Source organism: Miscanthus floridulus, chromosome 7, assembly GCF_019320115.1.
Source record: "Miscanthus floridulus cultivar M001 chromosome 7, ASM1932011v1, whole genome shotgun sequence".
NCBI lineage: Eukaryota > Viridiplantae > Streptophyta > Magnoliopsida > Poales > Poaceae > Miscanthus > Miscanthus floridulus.
Window position 1 is genome coordinate 89,421,185 of NC_089586.1, and position 15,542 is coordinate 89,436,726.

General features: G+C 42.6%; 2 protein-coding genes and 1 pseudogene across 3 annotated transcripts; 1 reads left to right on the forward strand and 2 right to left on the reverse strand.

The window, feature by feature from the left end:
- Positions 1-1,932: 1,932 nt before the first annotated feature.
- On the reverse strand, positions 1,933-4,874 carry LOC136463754 (nicotinamidase 1-like). 2 transcript variants are annotated; one of them, XM_066462732.1, is made up of 5 exons: positions 4,561-4,874; positions 3,534-3,717; positions 3,037-3,170; positions 2,770-2,859; positions 1,933-2,237 (listed from the first exon to the last, which is right to left on the reverse strand). In XM_066462732.1, the coding sequence occupies exons 1-5, from the start codon at positions 4,711-4,713 to the stop codon at positions 2,163-2,165; spliced, it is 636 nt and encodes a 211-aa protein (XP_066318829.1). In that variant the 5' UTR covers positions 4,714-4,874; the 3' UTR covers positions 1,933-2,162. The 2 variants fall into 2 exon arrangements, with proteins under 2 accessions (XP_066318829.1, XP_066318828.1); XM_066462731.1 differs by having other exon boundaries at positions 2,770-2,955; positions 4,561-4,853.
- Positions 4,875-5,439: 565 nt separating this feature from the next.
- Positions 5,440-9,216, reverse strand: LOC136463755 (uncharacterized). The gene is made up of 6 exons (XM_066462733.1): positions 9,017-9,216; positions 7,908-8,020; positions 7,446-7,826; positions 7,294-7,373; positions 6,187-6,277; positions 5,440-5,994 (listed from the first exon to the last, which is right to left on the reverse strand). Exons 2-6 carry the CDS (start codon positions 7,963-7,965, stop codon positions 5,864-5,866), a joined length of 741 nt encoding a protein of 246 aa, XP_066318830.1. The 5' UTR covers positions 7,966-8,020; positions 9,017-9,216; the 3' UTR covers positions 5,440-5,863.
- A 2,321-nt stretch (positions 9,217-11,537) lies between these two features.
- On the forward strand, positions 11,538-13,126 carry LOC136465824 (uncharacterized; annotated as a pseudogene).
- The last annotated feature ends 2,416 nt before the right edge of the window (positions 13,127-15,542 follow it).

The window sequence follows — 15,542 nt, forward strand, 5'->3', positions numbered from 1 at the left end:
AATTCAAACTAAAAGAGGAGACATGGCAGGATGGTTCATGATTTTTTTTCGTCAATAAGATGTTGATGTAATGTTGTGAATACATTTACATGATGATGAAGCTGGTTTGGCAGCTTGATGCAAAGGATAATTTTCTATTAAATCAGCCCACAAACTATACCTAAGTGAGTTGGAACAGGAAGAATGTCTGCAAGGTCATTCGGGTGGGGACAATGGTAATTTTAAATGGAAACAAATATGGAAATACCAAGTCCTAGATAAGATGAAGCATTCATTTGGAGGTTGGCCCATAATAGTTTACCACTATGACAAAATTTAAAAGAAGGGGGATGAAGCTTGAAACTATTTGTCCAATGTGTCACCGATTGGACGAGGATGGAGGGTATCTTTTCCTCAAGTGCAAGTGTGTGTGCCAACTTTGACGTAGCCTTTGAAGAGAAACAGATTCAACTCCTGGATTTTTCTTCAGCGCAACATGTCCTAAAGGAAATATGGAAACTAAATGAGGACTTGAAAACTGAAATGTTGACATTATTATGGTTTTGGTGGACTACTCGATACAAGGTCTCTCAAGGAGGAGTATTTATATTGGATAAAGTGGTTTTCTTGATTAGAGATCAGTGAGAAGTTTCACCAACTACTTAAAGCCAAAACAACCAAAACAAAGTCATGTTCCTTTTTGGCATATGTGGAGGCCACTAGAGGGAGATTCCCCAAAATAAATGTTGATGGTTCCTTCAGTAAGCAATGTGGAAATGGTGGTTGGGGCGCTATTGCTAGAGATGGGCGTAAATTGCAGAACCTTTAGGATCCCCTCCATGTAGAGGCTATGGGCATCACAAATGCTTTGAAGATTGTTGATGTTCTTGGTATGGGAAATATCATCGTAAAGATAGATAGTATAAATTTGAGAAGCTCTTTAATAGAAGAGATGGGCAATGCCATGGTAGTTGTTAAACACGCTAGAATGTTGCTTTCTCTTAATAACTTTCACATGTACCATGTAACATATTGCCTGAGAGAATGTAATCGTGTTGCACACCAATTAGCTAAGCTTGGTGCTTCTCTAGAATCATTCGAAAGTTGTTATGTTTGGCTTAAAGATTTTCTGGAGATTGTGTCAGATCATGTAGCCGAGTCTGTTGGGTTGCATGGTTAATGAATTTGTGTTCTTTAAAAAACAGTTGGTATGGATGTATATGTATCCTCTATCCTCTGCTGTTCTATTCCTCTCTGTCTATTCATATTTTTTTTTTCATATCTCTATACATAGGTATGACTTTGTTATATTAACTATTTGACTATTCCTTTGTTTCCACATTAGTTTATTAGTAGCAAGTGCGTGTTTTATACCTGTAGGCCAATGTCGTTAAGTTTTAATATAAACTTAGATGATTCTATGTTACAAATGAGAAAAAAGGGAATGGTACAACTGTACTGATAGTGCTTTCTCCATTCTAAATTATAAGATGTTTTGACTTTTTCTATATCCATAGTTTTTACTATGCACTTAGATATATAGTATCTATAGATACATAGTAAAAATAATATACCTGGAAAAACTAAAATGTCTTATAATTTAAAATGGATGAGTAATATATAGTGCAAAAATATCTTTTCATATATTCTATTCCGTAGTATAGTCGGAAATACTCTCATCAATATTGTCAACCAAGTTAGTAATATAAAGCTCCCTTCAACCAACATTTTGTTTGCCGAGACTGGAGAAAGTTTTATACTCTCTCTATTCTAAATTATAAGGCGTTTTGACTTTTTTAGATACATTTTACTATGTATCTAGACATGGTGTATATCTAAGTACATAGCAAAAGTTAAGTATCTAGAAAATCAAAACATCTTATAATTTGATGAAATAGAGGGAGTATTTTATTAAATATGAATATACAGTCCCAGAACCGAACATTAGCAACCAATGAGAAAACACGGTGCATATTAAAATGGCGCATGTTTGGCAGGACAGTAATCTTAGGAAATATGTACAAGCTAACCACAAAATGAGCCCATCTTTAGATATTCAACATAGTTGTGGCTAGCATTATATAGTATCTCAACAACTTTCTGCTAAGACGCAGGATGAGAGGACTGAGGAAACTCTAGCAACATCACTATCTACGACGAGGGCAAGTTTTTTGATTCAAGGTTCAAATAACCACCCTGTCAACTACCTTTGCACCCCTTCCTTTGGCCATATAGAGTCCAATATGATGCATCAGATCCTGCAATATTGAATGGTAAGTTGATTGTAAGGTTCTCCCTTCAGCATCTCTTAAAGAGCATCCAGTTTATGTCGAGTAATGTTCTATTCGTTCCAAAAGAATGTTATTTGCAACTGATGATTGTGAAAACTTAACACAGGAGCAATATCTTTTAACCCCTCAAGTTTCCCAAGAATCATGCATGTTTTTTTTGAGGGAACAGGAGGGGCAAAGCCTACTGATTAAAATAAATTTGTTCATTTGGAAACGAAATGGTTCTCTTTCTTTTCTGTATGTGCAAACTTTCCTTGCTGTTGGCATGAAATAAATTTTGTAAAGGTGCGTATTTGGAAAAAAAAAGGTCAGCCGACAACCACGCTATTATGTAAATGGATTGAGCAGTATCACCTTGAAAATTTCTAGGTTTAGTTTTTCCCCAAGGATAATTTTTCATTCATTCTTCTATATATAAAAATGTGATTGTGGCCATCTGAAGATTCCCATAGTGTACGGTTTGATTTTTTTGAATGTATGGACATCAGTGATTCGGTACCTGTGGATGGGCAAGAGCTCCTTTGATATTCATAGCAATCTCAACAGGAAGGTCATATGTAGCACACCCCTCTGAATAAATCACGACATCCTGTAATGGTGGCACTCGGTCAATATTTCGAGCAGCCAAAGTTGAGCTTGCAAAATCCAAAACACAGATGTCCGTGCATATCCCGAGTACCAAGACCTGCATTGAGCCCATGCCCCCAAGTCATACGCAATAGGATAGAGTCTATCTCTGAAATCCTTCTGTATTAAGACAACTCACAGTTTTGATCTGATATTTTCCAACCCAGTCAACAAAAACACTAGACCCGTCCTTCTCTATGCAGCTGATGTACCCATCAATACAACTTTTCCTCTTTATAGTCACATTTGGCTCCTTTTCCAACCACTCCAGATCTGCACATTGCAAAATGAAATTGGTCACACACAAAATCAATCATATTTCATTGTTCTTCTCATGTACTATAAATCATTAAGGATGTGTTTGGTTTGAGGAATGGGGTGGTCCATCATCTTGTCACTCACTTTTTTGTTTGGTTTGTTGAATAAAATGAATTGATTCTCTACCACCTCGTCCATCTCAAGCTAATAATTAGTACAAGCATAAGAACGAGGTGATTCCACCAAAATTCATGGGATGGACTCATGACGCACCACATCATTTGGGACAGGTTTGGTTCCTAAAGCCAAACACACTCTAACAGGAAATAAAAGCTAAGCACCAAGTTGGGCAACAATTCTGAAATATTTAGCACCAACCTGGAACGAAGTTCTCCTCCCCAGTACCAATGATACAATGAGGGGGATATGGCGGTTCTGGCTTATCTGGATAATGGGTATCCAGGAATGCAAAGATTGGCAAGTTTCTATCACAGAACAGCTTAGATAGCCTATTGGCCTCTTCCACCATCTTACTGATCTGCTTATTTGGCGCGACAGGAGCCTGTGAACGAAAAGCATAAATTACTCGGTCAGTCTAAAATAGTCTGTATGAAACAATAATCAAACCTACTAATAGCACGACACATGAACCCAAAAGGGAGTGCGAAAATTGCAAGGAGAAACGAAGAGAACATGCTAATATAACAATGACAGACTGTGTTTTATACTAGATAATAACAGAACGGTCTCATAGGATCGGCAGAAATTTCAGGTCTATCTAACATGGCGCCATGGCGGTCAACGGGGCATTACTTGTACATCTGTACTGTGCATATCCAAACACTGGTCGAGAGTTTTTTTAAACTGATGAGCAGGAAAAGGGACGAGCAGGAAACAGACTAAAAAAATAGGTAGAGGGAAGAGGAAGGAAAAATACAACGATACAATCGAGGAGGATAAATCCAGTAGTGAGCGATCACTTCTGTCCCTATCGTGCATATCCAAACACTGATCGAGAGTTTTTTTATACTGATGAGCAGGAAAAGGGACGAGCAGGAAACAGACTAAAAAAATAGGTAGAGGGAAGAGGAAGGAAAAATACAACGATACAATCGAGGAGGATAAATCCAGTAGTGAGCGATCACTTCTGTCCCTATCGCAGATTCCTACCAAGAGATCGCTGCACTGCTTACCCTTTCTTGCCATGAAACCGAACGATTTTAGTGTTGTGATCAAGCGAGGAACAGAACAGAACCGAAGCTTTCCCAATCCCACGCGACGCGAGCTTAAACAATCATCAAGGAAGGAGGCGATACGGAAGAAAAAGAAAAGGGGCGAGCACACTGCACACGAGAACCTAGAGACGGTGGTGGGTAAAGAGGAGAAGGAGGAGAAGGAGGCTCACGAGGTTCCCGGCGCCTACGGTGCAGAAGCCGTTGCAGAGGTCGACGAGGACGAGCCCCACGCCGCGCGGCGGGAGGACGATCTCCCCGTCGGTCTGGAACGGGATCTGCGACCGGAGCAGGTCCACGGCTGCGGCGTCGGCCTCCGTCCCCATTCTCCTCGCGCCTGGTTGACCTCTCAACGGCACGGCGAGGTCAGTGTGTGGAGGAGGCAGCAGCCGAGGAGGAGGTCTAAATAATCTTTCGCGTCCACGCGCCCACACTGCCGGTCTCGGACGGGCGGGCGGCGGACGAATCACGCGCTCCTCTCCTCTCGTGCACGCCTTCGATTTGACTTTTGGCCAATCGAAGACCTGCCTGCCGTAGTAGATGCGCGAATCCCCCGTACTATAGTGACACTGATGTGATTAGCCCTTTGATTCTACAAGTTTCAGTGTGTTTCGACGAACCAACCCGACGACTCCGCTTCGTCTCCTGCCAAGTCATATCATGATTCATGAAAATATATAGGCCCCGAGCCGAAACACTGTTACGACAGGTTTGTTACGAAAGAAAAATCAAATAAGCCGAAAAAATCAGATTATAAGAGAAACAAACAGAGCCATAGAGTTCATTCATAGGTTTGGTTTGCTGAAAATGATACAATTATATCACCCACAGTTCCACAAACCCATCACCATCAACGAGCATAAGGCTATCTCCAACAACAACATCCAAAATACAAGACCCATTCATAGACAAAAGGTTCAATACCTATTTGACATTTTCTCCAACAACAAGAACCAAAAGAAAATCATTTCTGCAAATAAGTTTTTAGAAGAGAGAATGTCTATATTTAGGTTGTCTCCCAAACAACCCAAAATAGATCTCCCGTATAAGATTGATTTTGGTTCTCTCGCCGTCGCTTCCGCTGGAACAAAAGGTTCAATACCTATTTGCCATTTTCTCCAACAACAAGAACCAAAAGAAAATCATTTCTACGAATGAGTTTTCAGAAGAGAGAATGTCTATATTTGGATTGTCTCCCAAACAACCCAAAATAGATCTCCCGTATAAAATTGATTTTGGTTCTCTCGCTCATTTTAGGTTTGGATGTACATTTGTTGGAGACAGTCTACCAGACAGGAAGCGCTGTCGCTTCCGCTGGAACAAGGACTAGTACTCAAACTGTGAAATCCTACATCACCCACGTCCACCAGAACATAGCTGGGGAAAAACATCAGGTTCAAGACCTTAGCATTCTACGACTAGACGGCTCCAGAGCAAGCAGCCAGCAGAGCTTTCTGTCCAACTGGCACAGATTCTTCAATACACTCCCAGCTGCGGGATGGCTGGCTCGTCATCTCTCAGCTCAAACATAACTGGATTGTTCTCCTCCAAAGAAGGGTACTGGTCAAGCTCATCAAGACGGTCTTCAGCCATCTTTGCTTTATCATCTGCATGGAAATCACAAGCTACATGCAATCAGAACTGAAATATCACTGATGGAAAGAACTGAAATATTTCGAATCGAAGAGAAAACACAAAAGAGACAAAAAAAAAGTAGCTGGTGGATTGCAACACTTCGCAAGTACAGCAGGTAAAACGTGATTGACAACACATTTGTCAGAGATAAGGGAGAAACCTACCTGCTGAACTAGGGAGACGCCAACTGATGTCCGGGAGAATCTCAGGTTCCAGCTCCAGCACATTTGGTTCATTAAAAAACTCAGCAACCTCCTGAATCATAAAGAGACGCATGAATTATGTTTCTGGTATGACAGTGCATGGGAGAAAAAAGAGAGGAAACGGGGAAAAAAGCTGTGGTCTAGAAATCATCTTTCTAGTATTATCTGCTACTTGCTTCGATGTCTACACTTTACAATGGGAATTAATTGCATAGCTATATGTATAACAAGAGAGCAAATCAAATAACTGGATGCGAATTCATGTTGTTAGTGTAAATGATGCATCAATAGCAGGACATAATCCAAAATGCATAGGCGCATACAGATGACAAGATGGCTAAGAAAATAATATGAACCAACTGTAATTGAACTTCTACACATGCTACATTTCAGATTTTTATTGACCATAATACCCTACATGGGAGACCTGTTTTCTTCCTAAAATAAACCTACAATGGGACAAGATGCTGTTGCCTTGTGAAACAATACGTTATTCATAGATAGCCAGCTTCCTTCAGTACTATTGGCACTGGGAAAATTCCAATATCCAGAAATGGGCTGATTATTAAAGGTGTTTTAAATTTCAGATATATTTTCTTATAATAAGCAAATGCTGTAAGTAGAGAGCCAGATTCAGAATTCCAAGAATGACTATCTCACAAACATAGCTTTGTCAAAACTATAAGGTACTGGAGCAACCAAAGAAGATCAAGCTTGTCAGCAGATAACACAATATAAACTTCTGTGATAGTAGTTTCCCGTTACTACCAGAAAGCTAGGTGATTTATCGTTTTACTGCTTTACCCCATGACTCAAGCGGACTAGTGACAACTGTATCAGTTAACAAGGAGAACTACACAATCAAGTAACATATACTTTCCCCATTCTAATATCTCATTCTTAATAATAACAAGTTCTGCTTGCTTAATTATGAGCTTGCATGGGACTGACCAATCATGCATAAATGGAGTCATGATTTTTGTAAAATAAATCCCTGATAACATACTTCAACCTTATGAACAACCTGCACGAATTTTTAAAAGTATTGTGTGATATTGGGCCACATACCTTAGCTGGAAACTTTAGAGAATCAAATACCGACCAACCACGCAAGGCTGAGTTTACCGCTGCCACTTTCTTCTTGACACCTAAATAGCATGCATAATTAGACATATATAGATATGACACACATATTTAAGAACCAAGAAGAGCGATCATACGTTTGTCTAGCAGATCCTTATCCAACTTCTGAGAATCATTTTGTGTCGAGTGAAATCCCTCCACCCCATCCTTAGCCCACTCATGGCACATTTTGATCTCTTCATCAGTTAAAATTTTCAGTGGGTTCTTAAGAGCTTCTGACCTCTGTTTCTGGGTGGACTTCTCTTTCAGGATGGGCTTGTCCTTCAAAGCAGTGCCTTTAATAGAGTTGGTCACATTACTACGAGGTTTCTGCTGGGACTTCTCTTTCAGGGTGGAAGTGTCCTTCAAACCAGTGCCTTTAGAAACGTTGGACAAATCATGAAGAGCTCTCCTCCCTTGCTTGCCAGGATTCTCGGATGGCTTCAGCCCTTTGGCCCTTAGTCCATCAGCCATCTTACCTGAACATGCAGATAAAAAATGTATCTATTTCAGGAAAACTCCTTTTCACAAATTAGTTTTTGATAAAAATGCAATCTCACCTCTATTTATCTGTTGGTTCTCATCAAACAAAACAGGTACTGGAGTTGGTAAGGCCATGATGGAACAAAAAGCTTCTTGTTCTACCTTGAAAGCCTGGCTAATATCCAATTGACTGCAAAGATAAACTAATCAGAACATAGAAACAATAAATGGTGACTTCTATACGGTATTTCTGTTGTACAGAAACTGAACAAGATCTGAAATAAGTTCTGCGGGTGCAAATTTAATATGGATTTGAAGTATCAGTTAGGGGTGAAAACGGTACAGATATTTTCCGACCGAATTCGAGACCGAATCCGTTTAGAGGAATTCAGATTTGTTCGTATCCGAGTCCGGATATTCGTAATCAAACCGCATATTTATGATGTCGATATCCAATCATATCCTATCCGACATGGTTGACAATATCCGTATTCGAATCCGAATCCAGACAGAAATATGAAAACAAATGTAATATCAGTAATATCCGTTCGTATCCGATCCGTTTTCATCCATAAGTATCACTAAACGGAAAACATATTAAACTGGATCAGAACCAGGGGAAGAAGTTGCATTTCATTTTACAGAGGTTGCTTTTGAAATTTCATTTAGCAAAATTACATAACAGAACAATTTACATAGAGGAGATAGTGTCTAGATAGGATCCTGGTGATGTAACTGTGCAACCTTTCTTTCCCCACCTATGTGATAGCACTTTCCACTAAGATGACATAGACGGAAGCACCCCTAAATTAGTGAATCCAAGAACATCAAAACGCACATATCCTCTACTACCAAGTCAACCAAGATCTAACTGGGATTTTACATAAGCATCAGATCTGCTTATGCCAACAAATTAACAAAGAAAGAATTTTTGAACCCCTCGCTCCCCTAACTGATGGATTGTGATCCCCACTGAGACCTTGGGCGCGCTCAAGAAGATGCGCCACACGGAGGGCTAAGCTCGGAACAGCTAACAAATCCACATACGCGGCATCCCAAGAATGGCCGCATCTGGACCAAACGGGCCGATGTACCGTAGGAACGTTAGGGTTTCGCTTCACTTGTTCACATCACAGCGAACGAGGGGGGGAAAGGAAAGGGAGGGAGGGAGAGAGCTAGGGTTTACCAGCACAGGAGAAATCAGGTCGATCTCCACTAGCGGGTCCAGCAGCAAGGAGAACGAGGACGCGGAGAGGAACTCGCAACGGCGTGCTCCGGTGGAGTCGACGGCGCCGGTTGAACGGGACGAGCAAGGGTTTCTTTCGTGCGCGGTAGCTGCCGGAAGATTCGCAGTTGGAGAGGAGGCGGAAAAGCTTTTCTGGTGCGCGCTGCGACTGCGAGGAGAGGAAAAGGGGAACGGGAGCGCTCTTCGCAACGGTCGGATTTTGGATCGGGTCGGCGGCGTGGGACGGTGAGCTGCCGGAAAATCCATTGGATTCTTTTTTTGAGCCTTTCAACGCTTGGGCCCTGTACTGTACACGCCCACTGGGCCATTTTCCCCCGTATGAGCTAACATTGGGCCGGCCCAAGTAAGCACTTGTATGTAAACCCTACTTAGGAATCTCGTGCTCGTGCGCATATCTATATCTATATCTCTTGTCTCTGTCCACTCGACCGCCCGCCAAGCTCCTCCTGCGCCTGCGCCGCCTGCCTCGGTTCGCCGATTGCCACGACCCGCCGTGTTTCTTCTTTCCGTCTAGCTTTTTTTGTGCTTTTATTTATCACATCTTGGTTGGCAGAGTGCTTCCTCTTGGTTCTGTTGCTTTTCCTAGAACATCCCAATCGGTTTTATTTTGTTCTGGTTTAACGTTGATTTGGACAAAATCGTGTGTGGTTCGCAAGATCAGCTTCTTGTTTGGACCTCGAACTAGAACCCGGTCCAGGCAATCGGCAATCATCCTGCCATCTTGCGAGATTGAATCCGAGCCACCTTAAACTCACCTGGATCTGACACCCTTGGTGATTTTCTGGGCCCTTTCGGCTGGCACATGTCTTCTCCTGTCCACAGAAGAATCGTTCGTCCTTGGGTAATTGCCTAATTGGGTTATTTTCGTTTATGTTCTGGTGAGAGCACAGCAAACGCACTCTGTCCCAAAACCTTGCCTTGTTTTGTTGCAATTTCTTCGTTTGCGAGAGGGATTTTTCCAAGATCTCGTCCGCGAGTGAGGCTTCCTCTGATCTCGTGGAGGAATTTTGGAAACATTGATTTCTCTGTTCTCTTACTCATTCTTATATCGAATCTGTTTTCGACTTTTTTTTAGTACAAGTATATGCATCTCCCTTTGTTGATGGTGGCACCCGAGATCAGTATACTCTTCTTAATTGACTGACATTGAAAAACAAGTAAATTAAATAAATAAAAACACCGGCAAAAAACTGTTTAAATTTTAAATGGTTCATCTGAAATTTTGACTTAAAAGCTAAGGAGAAGCATTTTGACTTGAGCAGATGGAGCCAATCGCTATCATTAAGTACTATTAATGGCCACCATGTTATGGATATAATGCTGCTATCCCAAGTATCACTGAAACTAAGGTCAAGCTCAATTTATATCATAGATTGGCTTTCGGCATTGATCGACACTATGGGTGTGTTCGTCGAGGTGTGGCTATAGGAAAAAGCTGTCGTAGGCGGTAAGCTATGGGAAAGCTGTTGTGGACTGTGAGATGTAGAAAAGCTTAAAGCTGTTTGGTTAAACAAGTATAAAATATACCTTCTATCTTTATCTCTCTTCAAACAACTATGAAAGAGCTTTTTATTCCATCAATTTCGAAAAGCCAAAAGCCAAAAGCAGAGTCAAACCAACTTTCAAAAATGTACTACGGAGAAGCAATTGCTTCTGAAAAAACAGCCTCCAAAAGCAGCCCCTTTGGTTGGGCTTTTGACTTTTTGGACCAAAACCCCAACCAAACGGACCCTATGTCATTCGTCCGACACGAAATGAATATTTACAATTCCTGTCAAATTTGGTCGAATATGCTTCCCAATACGAAATGGTGGTGATATGTGTATATTTTCGCAACGTCCAAATGGTGATTACTGAAAAAAGGCAACTTCTTACTAGCAAGCGTCAACTCGCTGCGAGCCCCTCATGCCCCGCAGCCTCGACGAGTGTTGAATATGTCTGCTTTGCAATTTTGCCATCCCGCAAATGGGTTTTACCTGTTTGTCGTTATCAAACAAGGCATACCCGCTAAAATGCCTTGCGACGAATTTATTAGCAAATTTATTTTTTTTGCCGTGACATTTTTTCCTTCCCGTTTTGCCCCTCAGCCTTATCTCTTTTGTCGGTACATGACCAACTAATAAATATTTGTAGTTTTGCTGTACGTTGTGATCGGAGGTGGCCTAACACTCAATGACACAGGATTTATACTAGTTCAGGCAATGTGCCCTATGTCTAGTCAGGGTCGGTCGGTGACTTTATTCCTGAACCCAGGTACTCGAAGTCTGTAGTGGGGTTACAAACGAGAAGAAGAAAGGAAGGGGTATACAAGAGGTTCGGATGGCTCCGACCGGAAAGGTTGCGGTCGGAACTTGGTGGTCCTGCGGTCGTAAGGGGTTGATGTCGATCTAGTGAGTCTGAGCTTTTTAAAGTCGATCTCTCCTCGTTGGAGGGAGCGCATCCCCTTTTATAGATAAAGGGGATGGCTTTTACAGGTGAGAGGGAGAGAGTACAGATATTTTTAAGCCTTGCTGCCTACGGTGATGAAAACTGGATAATGGTTGAAGCCCCCCAATACTGTCGATGTCGCTGTAGGATGTCAGATGTGCATGGGGGGTCGAGCTATCTTCTTCAGGAAGGATGGACGCCGGTACCTGCAAATACTTCTGGATGCCTAGTGGCATGTGAGGAGCCACACTATGTTCACCCGGTATGGCAAATCCTGGAGCCCATACCCCGATCGATGTCTAGAGACACGCGGGGGGTTACCATATGGGAGTTTCTAGCGGCCCCTATAATACTTTGTGTCAGGGTGGCTGCAGAGCACTGTTTCATGCAGGGTATGGTCCCTGGTACAGTGGTTTTAACTTGTGAGCCATGCCTTGCCTTTCTCCGCACGTCTTCTGGTTCCCTCCAAATGGAGAGCCCCCGGTCGAATGACTCCAGTCGGCTCTCAGCGCGTCGGTTGGAGAAGAGTGGTGAGCAGGCTTCCCACGAGCCCCGGTCGCGGGGTCGGAGTAGGAAGCAATGTTTTGGGCCAAGCCTTCTGATTGGAGAGACTGCTTGGAGACGGCTAGTGCCTGAAGCGAGTGCTCCGGTCAGAGAGGTGGGCCGAAGAAGTTGACGAGCGGGCGCCTGTTTTTAAGGGTAGACCTTCCGGTCGACGATCGGACTTCTCTTCCGACCCACTGTGTTTTAGTTTTTTGGGCCGGTCCATGAAATATATGTTGTTTTCCTGGGCCGAGCCCGAGCGTGGAAGATGGTCCTCGAGGGACCCCGGGTTTATGAACCCGACATCTTTATTCACGGTCGTTCACAGAGATCGAACAAAGAGACGAGACGGATGTCGCTTCCTCCCGACGCGTCCGCGCGATACCGCGCCAGGCCGCCGCCACGTCTGCACCCTAACCCTAGCCGCTGGTGTCCTGGAGCTCGTGCCTGTGGCCATGCTCGTGCCCGAGTCCACTACTGCCCGCGACCGCGCTCTCCTTTGGGATCCCACCACCGAGCTTGTGTAGCCATGGCCGGGAACTGGACTGAAAGCCTGATAAGCTAACCTCAGCGGGCTCGAGCGCAACGGGTAGCGGCAGTAGTGAGTCCCTCTTTTGCCATGTTCCATTGGTCAGGATCCAGAGCAAGCAGCCAACGACTTTGGGCGAGTGGTATCTCAAGTGCCCGTACAACATCAAGGTAAGGATTCTTGACATTAGTGACCTCACTGTGTCTCTTGCTGCTGCTCTGATTGATGCATTTTGAGTGCAAGGTGATCCAACTACCTATGGTTACATTCGCCATGAGGTGCAGAATGTGAAGTTGGAAGCACAAGAACACTGACTGAAGGCTAAGAAGGAGGCATCAGGTGACTATTGCTCTGACTTGAAAGTAGAATTGCAAGAGTTGAAGCAAACACTTGACAATGTTGTAGTTGAACTTTGGAGACTGAAGGTGAAGCCCGCGGAGCCGATTCATGAGCCAAAGCCTGAGCCGAAGCAAATTGTGATCGATTATTCTATTTTTGTGGGCTTTGTAGGTGTCCTGATTGGTGTTGTGGTTGCCTGTATGTGGAAGTGAACAACTAATGTGTGTCTATGTGGTTGTGTGTGAGTTATATGTGGCTATAGTGCTTATTAGCAAGTGAAGCATATGTTGTAATAACATCTAAGTCCTATGTAATGAAGAAGATGTTTTCCTACAATCAAGAGTCATTTTTCACTTGTTTTATGCAGATCATGTGGTCTCATTTTGACAGAATCTTATCTGAATTTAGACAAAATTTTGACAGAATTTTGCTTGAATTTGGACATAATTTCAATTGAATTTGAAAAGAATTTTGACACAATTTCATGATCACAATAATATAGTAGAAATATAGTAGATTTCATAAAGGTTCACACAATACATAGGTACCATTTAAGTTACAATAACGTAGGTCCAAATAAATTAACTAAGGTCCAGATACATAGGATAAGGTGTGGCCTGCATCCTTCTAAAAGGCCTTCAATGCAAGGTTTTAATGCACAGAAAAATCTATGGAAATAGAACATGACGTCTACCTCCTTAATGCTAAGCTCAATAACATTACCTAGACACCTCTTCAGGACCTCTACCCTCCAATTGAATAGCAACTGAAAGCTCTCTTCCCATTTGCCATACAATTCTCTCAAAGCAATTTACCTACCTCTACAAATAGTGTCATAATGAATTATACACTTATGCTTATCCTGTAAAGTGTCTTGCTGTTTCTTAGGGCCTATATTCGTTTTCTTCCTAAGGTGATGTACTGCCTTTGAAGCAACCCAAGCACTGGTTGGTGTGGTAGTCTTCCTCCTAGCACTTGATTCACATGTATGCTCATCAACAACCACGGTCACTTGCAACAAAAAAATAATTAATCAAGGCAAACAATATAGAAGAAGGACAAAAACATTGTCAGCCTAAAGTTATTGAAGGAAAAAAAATTAATGGAACGCAAAATACAAGTTAGTACCATAATAGTGCACCCATCAGGCTGTCTACGCCCAACAAGATGCCAAGGACAATCTTCTCCGTTGCAATCAGCAATGTATCTAGTTGGATCTATTTTGACAATGTGTAGTTCAAACTCTTTATTTATAGCATATTGTCTCACAATCAATCTAAACTCCTTCATATTAGGATAAACTATGCCAAGATCCATACTGGCCCGATTTGGATCATGCACCACAGTCCTCTCCCCTGGTAAATAGTCGTCAACTTCAATGGTTGCCCCAGTTTATCAACTTTCCTTAGTCCTCTGCTAAGTATCATCGTTCTATTGACCACAACCTTTACTAGTTGCCTTCCTTGCCTTATCAGCCTCCTCATCCTTAGCCCTAAACCCCAATAGTTCATACATCACCTCGTCATCAACAATCTCAATTCTTCCCTCTTCATCTCGACTTTCCTCGATGCGTAGCGTATCCCAATCAACAAGACATGTTTGCATCTGTGTGCAGGAGGTTCTACCAGTGCTAAGCTAAGCTCAGGCTCCCCATTGAGCCTAGTACAGAAAAAGGTGGCATCCACATCTACACTACTCGAGTCTCATCTACACGCTTGGGCATAGTTTGATTACCACCAAAGCAAGAATGCGTAACCTTGGATGAGATCTGGCAAGTTCTCCTCTAATGGGAACGGGGATCCTAATCTTCTGTCAGGTAGAGGTAACTATCATTGTGGCGGAGAATGACACACCGATCCTGCTTCACATCGAAAGATCGAACCCTGCAATCTTAGCACAACAACTCCTCTAGTTATCAACTGAGACACGGATCCGGTTCACCTCACCAAGAAGGCTAATCCCTGCCTGCGCAACGAAGAACACAAGCAAGAACAAGAAAGAAAGCAACCAAATTGCAGATGAATGATTAATCTCACAAAGTTGGGGTCTCACAAACCGATGAATGGCGAAACTGTTCTTGACAGATTAATCTAAGCAAAACCCAAAACCTAATAATAGTGGCGGCGTATGATTATAAAGGTCTTAGGGTCATCGCCTACCCTGCACACGCCCCCTAATGGGCTCAAATACGATACACGGTCCAACGGACCAAAAGACGGTGTCGCAGCACCCTGGCAGATTCTGGACGCTGAATTGTTTCAACGATTCCTATTGATTCTGAAGGCCTTTTGATGTGAGACCACTTGTATTAGCTTCCTTATCAAATTATCTTTCCAACTATATGTGGATCGTCGAAAACAGAGTCCGGATGCATCCTGGGTGACCAGTTTAAGGCAGACTCGAAATCATATTGGACCGGGCCTCCGGTTTCTGTTGAACGTCCTTGCTGGTCATCAACGCCTCCACCTCTTCCTCTAAGTCCCTCATGACCCTCTCCAATATTCCTAAGCAAGATAACATCATTACGTAGTAGTCTATTCTCAAAAGTATGAAAAGGATCGCTTAAGAACGAGCTCACCTCTAAATTGAGTTGACGCATTCGAGCTCGGGTCATTGGACCATGCATGA